This window comes from Streptopelia decaocto (genome assembly GCF_964273445.1).
Source record: "Streptopelia decaocto genome assembly, chromosome: 2".
Classification (NCBI taxonomy): domain Eukaryota; kingdom Metazoa; phylum Chordata; class Aves; order Columbiformes; family Columbidae; genus Streptopelia; species Streptopelia decaocto.
Window position 1 is genome coordinate 36,194,633 of NC_138655.1, and position 15,836 is coordinate 36,210,468.

At 45.4% G+C, this 15,836-nt stretch overlaps 1 protein-coding gene across 1 annotated transcript in view; it reads left to right on the forward strand.

Moving 5' to 3' along the window:
- Positions 1 to 5,092: 5,092 nt before the first annotated feature.
- CPA6 (carboxypeptidase A6) overlaps positions 5,093 to 15,836 on the forward strand; it is a gene marked incomplete at its 5' end in the record, with an annotated part of 82,098 nt that continues 71,354 nt past the window's right edge. The window contains one exon of the mRNA XM_082045162.1: positions 5,093 to 5,190. Within this exon, the coding sequence (XP_081901288.1) occupies positions 5,093 to 5,190 (98 nt within the window). The remainder of the gene's footprint in view (positions 5,191 to 15,836) is intronic.

Sequence of the window (15,836 nt, forward strand, 5' to 3'; positions counted from 1 at the left end):
AGGTTGAGATGTAGGAAATCTTTTTAATGTTGTTTCTCTAGGAGTGCTAGCAAGGATAAAGAGACATCTGAGACAAGGTCTACATACAGTCACACTGCAATTTGTTTATGCAGTTATATACATCTCTCACTTAAGAAAAAAAGGTTTGAGCAATGTCATGAGCAATGCTTTTTTTCAGAATTCTTGGACAAAAGTTTAAAACCAAGTGGCCACATGTGTCTTAAGGCAGAATCTGAAGACAGAACAAGCTTTTCTTCACAATGTTCCCTGCTGTGGATCCTTCAAAGAATTTTTTTTCTCCTATGGGTAGTTTTAAGAAGGAATTCCATATGTATAAAGAAAACTATGAACACAAGTTCAGCAGCCTTTCTGAGACTAAAACCATGCTAAGAAACAGAATTCATCAGGTGCTGTAATACTGTCATCTGACGGTGTCTATCAGCATGGTTTCTAAAGACTCCTGTGGGAGGTTGATCTGTTCATGGTTTGTCTGTTACACATCTAATTTCCTTTAGCTGCTTCTAAAGCACATCCATATTTAAATGTCTCTAATTCCTACAAAACAGAAAAAAAAAAACAAAACACAAACAACTAACCTGTGTTCCTGCCCTTCCAATCCCTAACATTCTGTGATTCTGTGATTCTGTGAATAGTAGCAGAAGATGGAAATACTTTAAGTGAGAGAGTTTCATCCTTTCACTCTTTCACTCAATTAAATAATTTTTTAGTAGTTCAGTTCCATTGACACAAGTCCAAATAAAATGACTCAGTTAAAGTAATGCAGCATCCCCAAGTAGGCTGAAGACAGAGTGCCAACCTTCTTAATTGCAAAACTCACCCCTTTTAAAGACACTTGTAACTCATTATATAATAGAAAGCTAATTACATCTGAATACCCTCAAAGGCAATGCTCACCCGTGGTTTGTTGTTACAAAACTAGCTGATTCTTTCCTGTGCTGCCATGTCTTTGGCCACAGTGAAAGCAGCGTGATGGTGAAACCCTCCTGAGCTTCAAGTTGCCAGCAGAGCCAGGACGGACCACAGGGCTGTGTTAGCTGGCTGAGCAGGAGGCTGAAGCAGCTTAAAGGAGATGGGAGTGGGGATGGAGAAGAATGTGCTCCTGTATGCAGGAAGAAATCCTACATTCAGAAGCACAGACACCCTAAGTGTCCTGCCTCTGCAGTGGTCTAGTATCCCAGCTAACTTCAGACTAGCTCAGGTACCAACAGCAACTTGTCCCTGACAGTACAAAGCTCAGCACAACCTGAATAATCAGCTCTAGGAGTGGGTAAATCCTTGGGCTATCAGCTCTTTGTTGCCACAGTAACACCCTGACTTCTCAAAGTGGTTAAAGTTGACTCAGTCATGGCACTCATGCATGGATTGTATCGCTTTCCTGTTCTTTTAGAGCCCAAATCTAATCTAGCACAGAATCAGCAGGATCACTTTTGCTGTCCTTTATCCCTCAAGGTCTCTGCGTCTGTTAAAAGAAATGGAGGCCAGATCTTGAAAAGGACATTGCACTCAAGCAATCGCAATCTTTTTTAGCTAGTTATAGCACTATAAATGCCAGCATGAAAACGCTTCTTCCAATTTATTATTAGCTGATATGATTTAAACCAGAACAACATAAACCTTGTTTAAACTCCTGTTTCTGAACCATTATGGTGCTAACAAATGTGCAGCAAAGATTGTTTATTCAGGCTAATGCAACCTTCTCATGAAGGTGAGAGTTGGGACCACTCAAAGGTGTAAGACGTGCTTATAAGAAACTATTTCTCTTTTTCTGCTCTTCTGTACAATTACAGGCTTCTCAATAAATGACATATTCTCAAGTTCAGGTACCAAATGTAGGCTGCCTGCCCACTCAAGTGAAGTGTTTCATGTTTTCAAGCCATGTCGAATTGCCTGTTTCAGCAGCCTGTGCTCCTTGTAAAGTTTGGGACGCTGTGATAAATCCCCCATCTTGATTAATTAAGAGGGAAATCATATCCCATTCTTCTCTGTCCTGTTCCTTCACAGAGTTTCATCATCTCCAAGACAAAGACGCACACCAGAAACCTGGTATTGGCAATTCCTCTTTTCAGCTCCAAGAAGTGGAAGAAAAGAAACTCTTAGTTTATTCGTCCAAAATCCTTTGCTTATCTGGGTGCAATTTGTAGCCCCAGACTGTCTGGAAAGTAGGCTTAATACATATGTAACTCCCAGGCTTGACTACAGTGTTTTAATCCTTTCCTAGCTGCTAGCATGACAGAGTTCCAGCCCTCCCTCCAGTCTGCTCTGTTGCCTACTATGATTTAAACTGATGGAGAGAGAGAGACCAAGGGATCTTTATTCCCCTCACTATCCCTACCTCTATTAAAGACATTTTTGAAACTTTTAAAGCTATTTCTCTTTCCAGCATCTCCACAGCTCTAAAGATGTATTTTAAAATTAATTTTAAAATTTATTTTAAACAGACAGAAGTCGTACACGTGCCATGGTTTAACTCCAGCCAGCAACTAAGCCCCACACGGCTGCCCACTCACTCCCCTGCATTGGGATGCGGGTGAGAATCAGAAGGATAAAAGTGAGAAAACCCATGGGTTGAGATAAAGACAGTTTAATAAGTAGAGCAAAAGCCACACACGCAAGCAAAGCAAGGGATTCATTCACTACTTCCCATCGGCAGGTGGGTGTTCAGCCATCTCCAGGGCAGCAGGGCTCCATCATGTTTAGTGGTTGCTTGAGAAGACAAACACTATCACTCCAAACATCCCACTCTTCTTCTTCCCCCAATTTTATATGCTGAGCATGTCACCATATGGTATGGAATATCCCTTTTGTCACTTGGGGTCAGCTGTCCCAGCTGTGTCCCCTCCCATCTTGTGCACCCCCAGCCTGCTCACTGGTGGGGTGGTGTGAGAAACAGAAAAGGCTTTGATGCTATGTGAGCACTGGTCAGTGGTAACTAAAACGTCCTTGTGTTATCAACACTGTTTCCAGGACAAATTCAAACCACAGCCCCACACTAGCTATTGTGAAGAAAATTAACCCTACTCCAGCCCCAACCAGCACTACATATTAACAAAGATAGCAATACCTTTCTTTGAGTGTTCCACATTCTGTTATTTTTCTTTACTATTTGGTTTCGGTGCTTGACCTCCATTTCTTTCTCATATCTTCTTGCATTTTACTTTGAAGGAACGTTGCAAAAAGGTGGGATTTAAGACTGAAATCTGGAGCCAAAGAAGCCCATAATAAAATTCTCCCTAACTCAAATGGAGCCAAGTTTTCCTCTTGAAAGCAAAAATTTTAGAATAGTAGCCAAACTATTTTGCAAACAGAAGCCAATAGTAAAATTCTCCCTAACTCCAATGGAGCCAGGTGTTCATCCTGAAAGCAAATATTTTAGAATACTAGGCAAACTATATTTTGCAAATAATAGGCAAACTATATTTTGCAAACATTTCGATAAATTGGTGTATTACCTGATGCACTTCAAATGTAGCAAGGATACCCAGTAAGACCAGACCACAAATAGCATATGAAATAAAGCAGTGGGTTTTGTTCCAATATCATACTCGTGCCCTCCAAAAGTCAGTTACTCAACTTTGTGACAGCTGACTTTTAACCTTTGAAGTCACCTCTGAACATACAGTAGAGCTTCTATTAAATAGGTGTATGTAAACTTAAAGTGGCACTTATTACAAGACTGAAGACTTGAGGAAAAGGTTTTGGGTTTTGCCTGCAGAACATGGAAAGTGTTTTCAACATGAGATCAACAACACCTTATGCTGAATACACATCTGTGTATAGACACACACACAAATTCAGCTCTGCATAGCCTGACCAGAAGTGAATTTGCGTTTTTAAGCAGGATATGTTATGGGGGCATGGGCAGCTCAAGGGAGAGAGCACCAGTAACCAAACAGAAGGGAATAATCCTGCCCTGGACCAAGTCTTTTCCATCCCCAGACTCTATCACACAACTACTGTCAGATTTGGTGCCAGCACAGAAGAGACAAAGGAAAATGTTCACTTGCCTTTCAGCCACAGAATATGAAGTGTGTGTGGTTTAATACAGTCCTTTTTCAAAAAGTTCCCTCTGTCTCTGATACATTAGCAGGGATTTACAGTAGTTCTCACACATGGTCAAATGTCAGCTGGTTTTATTTGTCTACAGCCCACTCTTTGCTCTCAGAGAGGCTGAGAAACAGTCATTTTTTAAGCACTTTTTGCTCTTTTGTAATGAAAGTCAACATAGAAGTATCAAAGGGGCTACCAGTTTTTTTCAATATTGGCATTATTTTTTTACCTTTAACAAGTACTCCATATGTTTTCTATAAACTACAATTATTTGCAACAAAATTCACTCCATTTTCTTTCTGTCGGTCTTTCATCCTCACCAGTGTGGAAAAGAGACAGCAAATCCCCGGTTTAAAAAAAAAAAAAAAAAAAAAAAGCTGAGATTTTATTTTATTTTGTTTATTTCAATAGCAGCCTGTCTTCCCCTTTTGATTACTCAGTCCTGAGACTTTTGGCCAACCCTGGTAACTTGAAATCCCACTTTCTCCTTCTTTCGTGGTTCCTAACGCACCCGCCACCGCTGATGTTCTGTGGCGGTGTATCTCTGCCCTCCCATCAGACTCTTTTGCCCAACCGGGAAAATCACGGCGCTAATCCCCGCTGATGCCCCTTACCGCGTGTTAACCGGCCCCTGGCCGGCTGCCTTCCCGCAGCACCTGCAGTCGAAGCCCACCCGCGGCACGCCGGTTCTCCACAGCCCCGACGGAGCCGCCGTGCCCGCGGGGGGCTGCTCGCCGCCGCCCGGCCCTTGCCAGCCCCCGCACCCCCCGCCCAGGGCCGGGCGGCGGCGGGGCCGCGCACCCCCCAGCCCTCCCCGGCGGGCGGGCGTCTCCCCGCCCCGTCCCGTCCCCGTGCCCAGGCGCGGCGGGGCTTGCGGGCGACGTCCTCCACAGACTTTCTCCCCTCGCTGCTGGCGACCGGCGACACCTCCGACCGCCCCGCTCCTCCCGGCCCCCGCCTCCGCGCCGGCTTTGTGTGCGCGGCAGCCGCCACCTGGGGCGGCGGTGGCTGCAGGGTCCCCACCATGCCGCTCCGCGGGCGCCCCGCCGGGCTCCTGCCCCTTTGTCTGCTCTGCCTCCAGGCTGCGCTGCCGCTCCGCGGCCACCGCGGCCGCTACGCCGGGTAAGTCCGCCCGCCGCCCCGCTCTGCCCGCAGCCGCGCTCCCTCCGCTCGTTTCCCCAGCGCCGCCAGCGAGAACCGCTCGTCTGTGCGTGTTCAGGCTTTTCTTCCCGCTCCTGAGCTGTTTGTTTGCTTCTTTCCATTCGCGCTCCGGCGCTTTGCTGCGATAGATGCTCTGAGTCTGATACCAATAGGAGGGATGCTACACTGAGGTAAAAAAAAACAAAAACACAACAAACTTTTAGTGTCCTTGTAGAAAGAGAAACTGCGACTGTACAGGGGGAGGAAAAGTTTTAGAGGCTTCATCGTGCTCTGAAATGAATGAAGATTTCTATTTTCCCTTGTGAAACGTATTTAGTAGAACTTGATAGTGTTGGGTTTTTTTTAAAAAAGCTAGGCAATTACTGAATGCAAAAAAACCCAAACAGTAAGGGGACCTAATTAACCTTAACAGTAAGCAAACGAAAACTTTTACATGTATTTCAAACTAGGCGCTTTTTTCTTTCCTTTTTTTTTTTGTTTGTTTCCCATTTAAAGTTAAAATGTGTGTTAGAAAGGGAAACACTGAACTAAGTAGTAGTAAAAGGTGAACTGTAGTATCGTTACTAGGCTTTGCCACTGAAGTGTGTGTTCTTGCCTAGTTTAGAGACTTCGTTTTTAGCAAGTATTTAACAATATAGTATCTGCAAAAGATTTATGGTGTAAATGAGAAATCAGCCAAACGCAGGAGCATTAGAGATACCGGTAGCATCTTTTCACATGTAGTACAAAATTCATTTAAACTGACCAGCAAATTCTTCAGGATAAGCACACCTCCCTGTGGAAGGAGGAGCTCTATTATTCTTTTTTTAAAGTAGCCAAGCCAGGCATATAAATTCTGCTACTAAAGTGAAGTTTAAAAAAACATTCCCTGAGCTTCAAGGATTTGGTAATGTGATATGAAGCCGTTCACCCCTTGGGTCACTATTAGTGATATAAAGTAGTTAAACAATTGACAGCTGTTTCTCCATCTCTGTTCAGGTCCTCGGGTCCCAGTATTGATCTGCAGTGTGAAACCAAACCATCCACCCCAGTCAGGAGCCCTCCTCGCAGTGCTAGAAAGGAACAGGACAGAAAACTAAGCTGTCCTCCAAAGCCAGGGTCCTGTCATAAGTTTTGTGCAGGAGCACTGTTCTCTCTGTCTGGAGCCCATTGCACAGTCATGGTCTCAGTAAGACCCAATTTTTTAAAAATCAAGATTGTATTCAATTTGCTTCCAGGTGACATTGAGATTAATAACAAATTCCCAGTGTTGGTATATAGCTTTTTCTGAATATTATTTACATAAGCTATCTAATAATCAGTGTATGAGATGTCAAAATACACATTTTAATATCCTCTAGGTTTAAGTAAGATTGTCTAATTTATAATCAAGTCTTTAAAATAGAAGAAAATGCATGCAGATTGAATTATCATACCTCTGCTCGTTAATACAATTCACTGATTTTGTTAAAGTTTTTAAATAATTTTATTGTTTGAGAATTTTATGTGCCCTGTGTGGTGTGTGACAGACCCACACAACTTCTCCCTGTTCATCCTTGTCCTAGAAGCTTTTGTGTAGAGTCTAGCCCAGAAAAATTAGCTTCCAGAATTTGGGCAAGCACAACAAAAATCACTAATCAGAAAAGGGGCTAGAATTCATTTTAAAAACTCTTGGTCCATAGGCAATTGTGGTAGGGGGCCAAGATACCTTTACAAGCCTTGCTGAAAATGTGGTCACATTTGTAACACAAACCAGAATGTGTACCACATGTGTAATGCAAACTGGAAAAATAACCTGGTATTTTTCCCACTCTACTAATATTTTCCATTTCTGCTATTCTGCCATTATTTGTGTCAATAAAAGATGATGAAAAATTAGTTTGAAGCAGGATGAAGGTTTCTTGACAATTTTGAATATGTCTTGTCCCTTCTGAGGCATCTGTCATTAGCCCAGTGTTCTGGGCAGGATAATTTAATTTCCTCTGTCTGTGCAATCGATTAGAAATTGTTGAGCAGGTATAGCTGTCACTTTTGAACCCGGTCTTCACTCAGGGGGAAAATGTGTTTGTTAGGGACTTTTTTCAAGAAAGTCAGGAGGTAAATATAGTTTTCTGACGTTCATCATTGAAAGAGGTGTCCCAACCATCTGACTTCATTTTGTGCTAAAAAATATGTCTCAGTCCTAGTAGTTTCTATCATGTCAGAAGCTGTATCATATAGGTGAAAGACATAAATATAGTTAGGGCAAAAGGATGAGAGTAAACAAAAAATAACAAATAAAGCAATGTAAAACACTTCTTATAAACCCAGGCCAGCACTAGAAAGTACAGAGCAATTGTAGCTCTTTAGCTGAGAACTCGGACCTAAGACAATTAATTGGCATTGCACATGTTTCTCAGAACTAACTTCTCCAAACTGCATTCAGAGCAGGGCAGGTATGCCGTACGGACACATCTTTAAGCGTATGTGTTCCAGATACCTTTGGGAAGTCAACAGACAGTTGGGAAGCCTGAGCAAAGAGGCAGCGGCTCTCATGCCCACTGAGTTCTTGCAAAGACTGAGGCACAGGTGTATTTGTCTTCTGCTGCCTCACACAAGGCACCTCTGTGCTCTTGTGCCTCCAGGAGCTCCAAAGGAGCTCGGACCTACTGCCTTTGCCTCTAAAAGACACTGCTAATCAGCCACCTCACAGCAAACTCAAAACTATACTCTGATACACAGTGTTTCCTTCTCCCATTTGTGTGCTCTGTCCAAAGGCTTGGGAGTTTGACAAGGGGAGAACACATGAGGGTCTGGAGAGAGTAGATATGGTATATTCAGGAATATTTTCCAGGAGGCCATTACCAGAGGTTCAAACAGGGTCAACAAGGATAACCAAATATGTGGAACAAGTCAAGTGCCTGAAATGACCAAGTAAGCTAGGACTCTGGTCTCTAATAGAACCAATTTAGGGTGTACCATGTCTGCAAGCTTTGAGTGACATGGAGGTGGTGGGCAGAGATCAACTGCTCACTGTTTCTTCCAGTTACAATAAGTAGGAGGCTTAAACTGAATCTAGTAGGAGCCAAGTTGAAAAGAAACTTCTTCACCCCACAGGTCTGAGAGCTGTGGAAATCCTTGTTGACGGATGTGAAATTTTTACAAGGATTCAGGGGGTCTTGACAGGTCCATTGGAGAGAGAGTTCCTAGGGATGCTACTGAAATGACATCCAGCCCAAGAGGATCACTGAGTTGAAAGTAACTGTGGGTTGGGACAGTGCTTAGTGGTAATACCATACACTTTTGCCTTGTTACTCTTCCTTGGGTAGTTGTCTTTTGACAGATTTCCATTGTAGGGAGCTGGAGCAGATGGACTTTTTTGTGGGGTTTTTTTGACCAAATGCAGCAGTCTTCCTGCTTTTAGGAATCCTTTGAAGAATGAGATGGCTTCCCATTAGCAGGTCAAGATTTCTTAGGACAAAAAGCATCTCGCTCATTTGTTCTTTAAAAATCACTACTACGGTCTTTTTACTCTAGCTCATTGACCTCCACCTGCACAATTTCTGTCCCACTCCCTGTTCTTCCGAAGCCTTTTCAGAAATGTGCTTCATCTCACTTCTGCTCTCACCTCAAATAATCAAATGCAGGCAAAGCCTGAAAAATCTTGGCCAGTTCTTCCCTAAGGTTTTTGCTGGAGGTTTTAGAGTTTTTGTAAAATATTTGATCAAGATGTTAACTCCTCCAAAATGTTATTCTTCTGTGGGTTGCAGTCCTGCAGATAATTGTCATTTGTCTTGGTCAGGTGAAGGCTAAAGTGCATTCTTACATTATCGTGTAACAACCGCATAAAATGACCTGGGAGTGATGTTGAGGTGGATAACAAGGAAACTGAAAACAGTAAATAAATCTTCTGTAATCCTAGATATAATATGCTGCAACCACTGGGACATCACATCCTGAAAACTGCATATACCAACTGTTCATGTAGATAAGCACAGATATCAAATCTGAGAGCATTCAGCGAATTTCAAGTATTTTAATGCCCATTAATATCCCTACATACCACAGCTAAGTGCCTCTGATCCAACAATACCTTACACACAATAGCTGAGAATTGTTCTGTTGCATGGAAAAAACACATGGGAGTGTGACGAAAAATAGTTGCTGAGGGAATTGAGAAGTGGAAAAGAACTCCTTCTGTGCTGTTCCTCTCTGCAGATTTTTTCCAAATGTTTTAATCAGGGACTACAAGATCTGCTTTGCTGTCTAAAAAATGTTCTTTCTCTCTGCTGCTTGGCTCTCCTTCCCCACCCCCAAGTCAAAGTAAAATGTCATACAACTGGCAAAAAAAGCATTTGGAAGGCACACCACCAGCATTAGATCAAAGTCAATAATATTAATTCAGATGAAAACCATACTTAGTGCTTCTCTGGATGGTGTCAGGAAGCTTCTAAAAGGTAAAGGGCTGTGAGCTCTCTAGCACAAACAATTTTAAGTATCCTCTTTTCGAATGTAATCAAAGCACTACTGGTTCCTGAAAAGAGCACAGATCAGTGAATTCAACAACTCTGGCACCTCTATACCCTTTCTCATCCCAACACCGCAACTCTTAATTTTGTGTTTTCTCATCACCTGATATTCCCCCTGCACAATATCCTTTATGTTCTGCAAGAGGAAAAAACTATAACTGCCAAGTTTTTATTCTTTTTCTCCTCTAAGTCCAGACATGTTAAATTTACCTTTTAAAATGGCTCTGCCCTCCTCATTATAAATGAGAAATACAAAGTGTTTCAGTTGCTCTTTCTTTCCCTTTTTTAATTTAAAAGAAAAAAAAAAACACAACAAATTAGAACAAGAGTGCACATCCACATGGCACAGGCGAAGTGAATGGCAGGCGAGGACGTTCCCTGTTCATTATGGCTGTGTCTAAACGGATCTCCAGGTTCACGTCACCATGAGAGCCTGGTCCCACACGTGTCCACCTTGGGACCCCACTGGATGGTGGTGTGGTTCCTGTCTGGACTCTGCAGGTAGAAGAGAGGGGCAGAGAGCAGGGGGAGTAAGGAAAGACTTCAAAAGATCAGGACATGGGCAAAATTTGCACCCATAAATGGGAGCTCTGAGCTTTTCCTAGGTTTCCTATATTACAGTATCACAGTATCACAGTATGTTTGGGATTGGAAGGGACCTCAAAAGATCATCTAGTCCAATCCCCCTGCTGGAGCAGGAACACCTAGGTGAGGTCGCACAGGAACATGTCCAGGCGGGTTTTGAATGTCTCCAGAGAAGGAGACTCCACAACTTCCCTGGGCAGCCTGTTCCAGTGCTCTGTCACCCTCACTGTGAAGAAGTTTCTTCTCAAATTTAAGTGGAACCTCTTGTGTTCCAGCTTGATCCCATTACCCCTTGTCCTATCATTGTTTGCCACTGAGAAGAGTCTGGCTCCATCCTCATGGCACTCACCCTTTATATATTTATAAACATTAATAAGGTCCCCCCTTAGTCTCCTCTTCTCCAAACTAAAGAGACCCAGCTCCCTCAGCCTTTCTTCATAAGGGAGGTGCTCCACTCCCTTAATCATCTTCGTTGCCCTACGCTGGACCCTCTCCAGCAGTTCCCTGTCCTTCTTGAACTGAGGGGCCCAGAACTGGACACAATATTCCAGATGTGGTCTCACCAGGGCAGAGTAGAGGGGAAGGAGGACCTCTCTCGATCTACTAACCACCCCCCTTCTAATACACCCCAGGATGCCATTGGCCTTCCTGGCCACAAGGGCACAGTGCTGGCTCATGGTCATCCTGTTGTCCACCAGGACCCCCAGGTCCCTTTCCCCTACACTGCTCTCTAATATGTAATCTCCCAACCTATACTGGAACCTGGGGTTGTTCCTGCCCAGATGCAGGACTCTACACTTGTCCTTGTTAAATTTCATCAGGTTATTCCCTGCCCAGCTCTCCAGCCTGTCCAGGTCCCGCTGGATGGCAGCACAGCCCTCCGGCGTGTCAGCCACTCCTCCTAGCTTGGTGTCATCAGCAAACTTGCTGATAGTACACTCAATTCCCTCGTCCAAGTCGTTAATGAATATATTGAATAATATTGGCCCCAGCACTGACCCTTGGGGCACTCCACTAGATACTGGCCTCCAACTAGACTCCGCACCATTGACTACCACTCTCTGGCTTCTCTCCCTAAGCCAGTTTGCAACCCACCTCACTACTCTATTGTCTAGACCACACCTCCTCAACTTAGCTGTGAGGATGCTGTGGGAGACTGTGTCAAAGGCTTTACTGAAGTCAAGGTAGACAACATCCACCGCTCTGCCACCATCCATCCACCTTGTTACATTCTCATAAAAGGCTATGAGGTTGGTCAAGCATGACCTACCCTTGGTAAAGCCATGCTGACTGCCCCTAATAACCCTCTTATCCTTGATATGCCTTGAGATGGCACCAAGGACAAGCTGTTCCATTACTTTCCCAGGGACAGAGGTGAGGCTGACCAGTCTATAATTACCTGGGTCCTCCTTCTTGCCCTTTTTGAAGACTGGAGTGACATTTGCTTTCCTCCAATCCTCGGGCACCTCTCCCGTTTCCCAAGACTTGGCAAAGATGATGGAGAGCGGTCCAGCAATGACTTCAGCCAGCTCCCTCAGCACCCGCGGATGCATCCCATCTGGACCCATGGATTTATGGATGTCCAGACTATTTAATTGCTCCCTAACCCAGTCCTCATCGACTAAAGCAAACTCCTCCATTGACCTGGCTTCATCCGGGGTCTCAGGGGTACAGGGCTCCCCAGGACAGCCTCCGGCAGAGTAGACAGAGACAAAGAAGGCATTCAGTAATTCTGCCTTCTCTGTATCTTCTGCCACCAGGGCACCCACCCCATTCATCAGTGGGCCTACATTGCCTCTGGTGTTAGTTTTATCTGCTATGTATTTGAAAAAGTTCTTTTTGCTGTCCTTGACCCCTCTCGCCAGCTGTAATTCTAAGGAGGCCTTGGCTATCCTAGCTGCCTTCCTATATCCTCTAACAGCAGCCTTATATTCCTCCCAAGTGGCCAGCCCCTGCTTCCATGACCTGTAAACTCTCCTCTTCTGCTTGAGCATACCCAACAGCTCCCTATCCAACCACGCAGGCCTCCTGGCTCCCTTCCTTGACTTCCTACGTGTGGGGATGCTCTGATCCTGAGCGTGGAAGAAGCAATCTCTGAATGCCACCCAGCTATCTTGGGCCCCTTTTCCTTCAAGCAGTCTTGCCCATGGGATTTCCCCCAGCAATTGCTTGAAAAGGCCAAAGTTAGCCCTGCTGAAGTCCAGGGTTGCAATTCTACTTGCTATTCTGTTCCTGCCACATGAGATGCTGAACTCCACCATCTCGTGGTCACTGCAACCCAGGCAGCCCTCAACCTTTACTGCTTCGACCAGACCCTCCTTGTTAGTGAGGATGAGATCCAGCAGTGCACCTCTCCTAGTCGGCTCCTCCACCATCTGCATGAGGAAGTTATCATCAATGCACTGGAGGAACCTCCTGGACTGTGGCTGGCTGGCTGAATGGTCCTTCCAGCAAACATCAGGGAAGTTAAAATCACCCACAACAACCATGGCCTGTGACTGTGAGGCCACTCTCAGCTGCCCATAGAAGGCCTCATCAACTTCCTCAGCCTGATCTGGCGGCCTGTAGCAGACGCCCACAACAGTGTCAGCCCTGCCAGCCTGCCCCTTGATCCTGATCCATACACTCTCAACTCGCTCGTCATCCACTCCTGGGCAGAATTTAGTACATTGTAGTTGCTGTCTCACATAGAGAGCAACTCCACCACCACGCCTGGCTGGCCTGTCTTTCCTGAAAAGGGCATAGCCATCCATGACCACATTCCAGTCATGTGAACTGTCCCACCATGTTTCTGTAATTGCCACCAGATCATAATCTCCCGACCGAACATAGGATTCTAGCTCCTCCTGCTTATTCCCCATGCTGCGCGCATTGGTATACAGGCATTTCAGGGAGCGAGCAGAGCACACCAGTTTCTCCCTAGGGGCATAGGAGGCCACCCGGTCCTCATCAGTTTTAGATTGCAGCCCCACTGGGACAAGCCCAGCTACAACCCCATCCCCCTTCGAGCCTAGTTTAAAGCTCTCCAAATGAGCCCAGCTAATTCCTGCCCCAGCATCCTTTTGCCCCTACGAGATAAACCTTTCCCACGTGACAGTGTCCGGACTGGTGTCTTATAAAACCAACCATTATCAAAAAATCCAAAGCCCTGCCTGTAGCACCAGTCTTGGAGCCAACCATTTAGAGAGTGAATTTTCCTATTCCATCCCACATCATCACTTGAAGATGGAAGGAGTGAAGAGAAGATCACTTGAGCCCCTGAGTCTTTCACCATCCTTCCCAAGACCTTGAAATCATTCTTCATCCCCCTCAGACTACGGGAAGCAGCTTCCTCCCCATCTGTCTGGAAGACCAGCAGCGGGTAGTAGTCCGTCGGGTGCACCAGTTTGGGGAGCTCTCTAGCGATGTCCTTGATCCGGGCTCCAGGGAGACTACAAACTTCCCTAAGATGAGGGTCAACTCTGCATATTGGGCCCTCTGTTCCTTTCAGAAGGGAGTTTCCTATTACAATCACCCTTCTTTCTTTCTTATCAGAGGCAGTCTTAAGTTGTGAGGTCGACTGCCTCTTCCTACGTGATCTTGTAGGCTTGTTGGCTTGTAGGCTTGGCACCACCTCCTCACCTACCTCTTCTTCAAGATCCAGGGCCTCAAACCTATTACGGAGGGGCACCTGGGGAGGCAAAGCAGGCAGGGAGGGGGGCTGCCCGCGACGCCGAACCGGAATACGCTTCCAACCCTTGTCGTCCTTTCGGTCCCCTACCTCTGCCCGAGAGCAACAAGGGTGGGGCCGTCTCAGGACTTCTGCCTCTGTCCGAGAGGGCAGGAGGTCCATCTCCTTTTGGGAGGTACCTCCCTGTGACCTTTCCGACTGGCACGTCAGGGTGTTACTCCACCAGTCGATCTCCCTTTCACACTCCCTGATGGTCCTCAGCGTCTCAACCTCCTCCTTAAGTTTGACGACCATGTCGAGCAGATCTTGCACCTGCTCACACCTGACACAGGTGGAGTGCTGGCCTCCCTGCCCCGGCAGCAGCAGGCTCTGGCACTCTCTGCAGCCGGAGACCTGAACAGCCACCGTTCGGGACAGAGCCTCAGTCTGTGTAGCCACAGTCTGTTTGAGGCAAGCTCTCCTTCTGGAGGCGACCATGGTTGTCAGCAGTCTGGGGCGCTGGCAGTAAGCTAGAAGGGCTGACAAGCAACAAGTGCTCTCTGCACCCTGCTGCACGAGCTACCACACCCGCTGCTACAGCACAGTGTGGGTGGGACTCACCCGCTACACAAGCTGGTTGCTCCTCCCTACACCAGGTGGGCAGCGACTAGTCGCTGCCCTCCCAAAGGCTTTTTCAAGGTAAGGGGAAGGGGTGTGGTCGCCGTCACCGTGGGAACGCCCCCCGCCACGTCAGCCGCTCTCTCGCAATGGCTGCCGGGGCTTTGGCGATCGGGACCCGCCGGGAATCAGGCTGTCCCTGTACGTTTCCCTCTGAGCTTCCTAATCTCGGCTGAACCTCGTGGTCTGCTGAACCCCGCCGGCTCCGGCTCTCGCTGGGCTGGCTCCGATCAGCTGACTGACTATTAGGTGCAATCTATGTTCTTCCAATAAGAATAATTCTTTGGGAAGTGCAAAACCAATTCCAGTACACATTTATGCTTTCCTTGTTTTTAAAAGTAGATATGTTATGAATGGGAAGGTAGCGTATTATTAAAGAAAATTCATGTTCAGGCTTGGTTTTGACTCCAACAGTTATGCTCTGAAAAAAAATCCAGGATACATTTAAGGTGTACTAAGACAAAGATACTTTAAAAAAAAAAAATATTCATATATCATATCTATCTAGACCCTCAGTCTAAAGCTTCCACTTCGAATCCACCAACTTTCACTGTTTCATGGAAATAAGTGGTCAAAGAAATACACTTTTCCCAGAGTATCTGGTACTAGTTGCAGTGAACTCCAAAGCTTCCACTTCCACACTACGTCCACTTCTAGCTGCTGCTGCTGTGAATTCAGAGTCACTTGTGAGCTTCTTAAAATGATGTTCTCAACTCTGAATATTTTGTACAGGAGCTTAACAAGCACTTAACAGGGGACAAGATACTAGAGTAATTACATACATACTTTCTCATATTAAAAACAATGGGAATCTAAACTATGTAATTCACACAAAAGACAGTAGAACTTACTTGTAGTCCAGAAGGAAAATCACAGTTCTGGAAGGAGCAAATTTGCAAAAGGGAAGCTAAAAATCTGTTTTTCTTGAATACTTTGCTTATAATTTGTAGAGAACTCTTAATTTCATAAACTGCATGGGACTGTATCCCACACTGCATAATACACAGAATCGCAAGGTCTCCTGAAATTCTATATCTGTAAAAATGTCATCCTTATGTCTGAAATGGCCTTACATGGTCAAAATGCCGTAGGAAACGTTTATTGCTCTATCCAGTTGAAGGTGAATGGCCTCCATTAATCATTTCTCTCTATCTCCAGGAGGTAAACTCTGTCATCTCTGTTTTGCAGAACTGTCCTTCACTTACCTT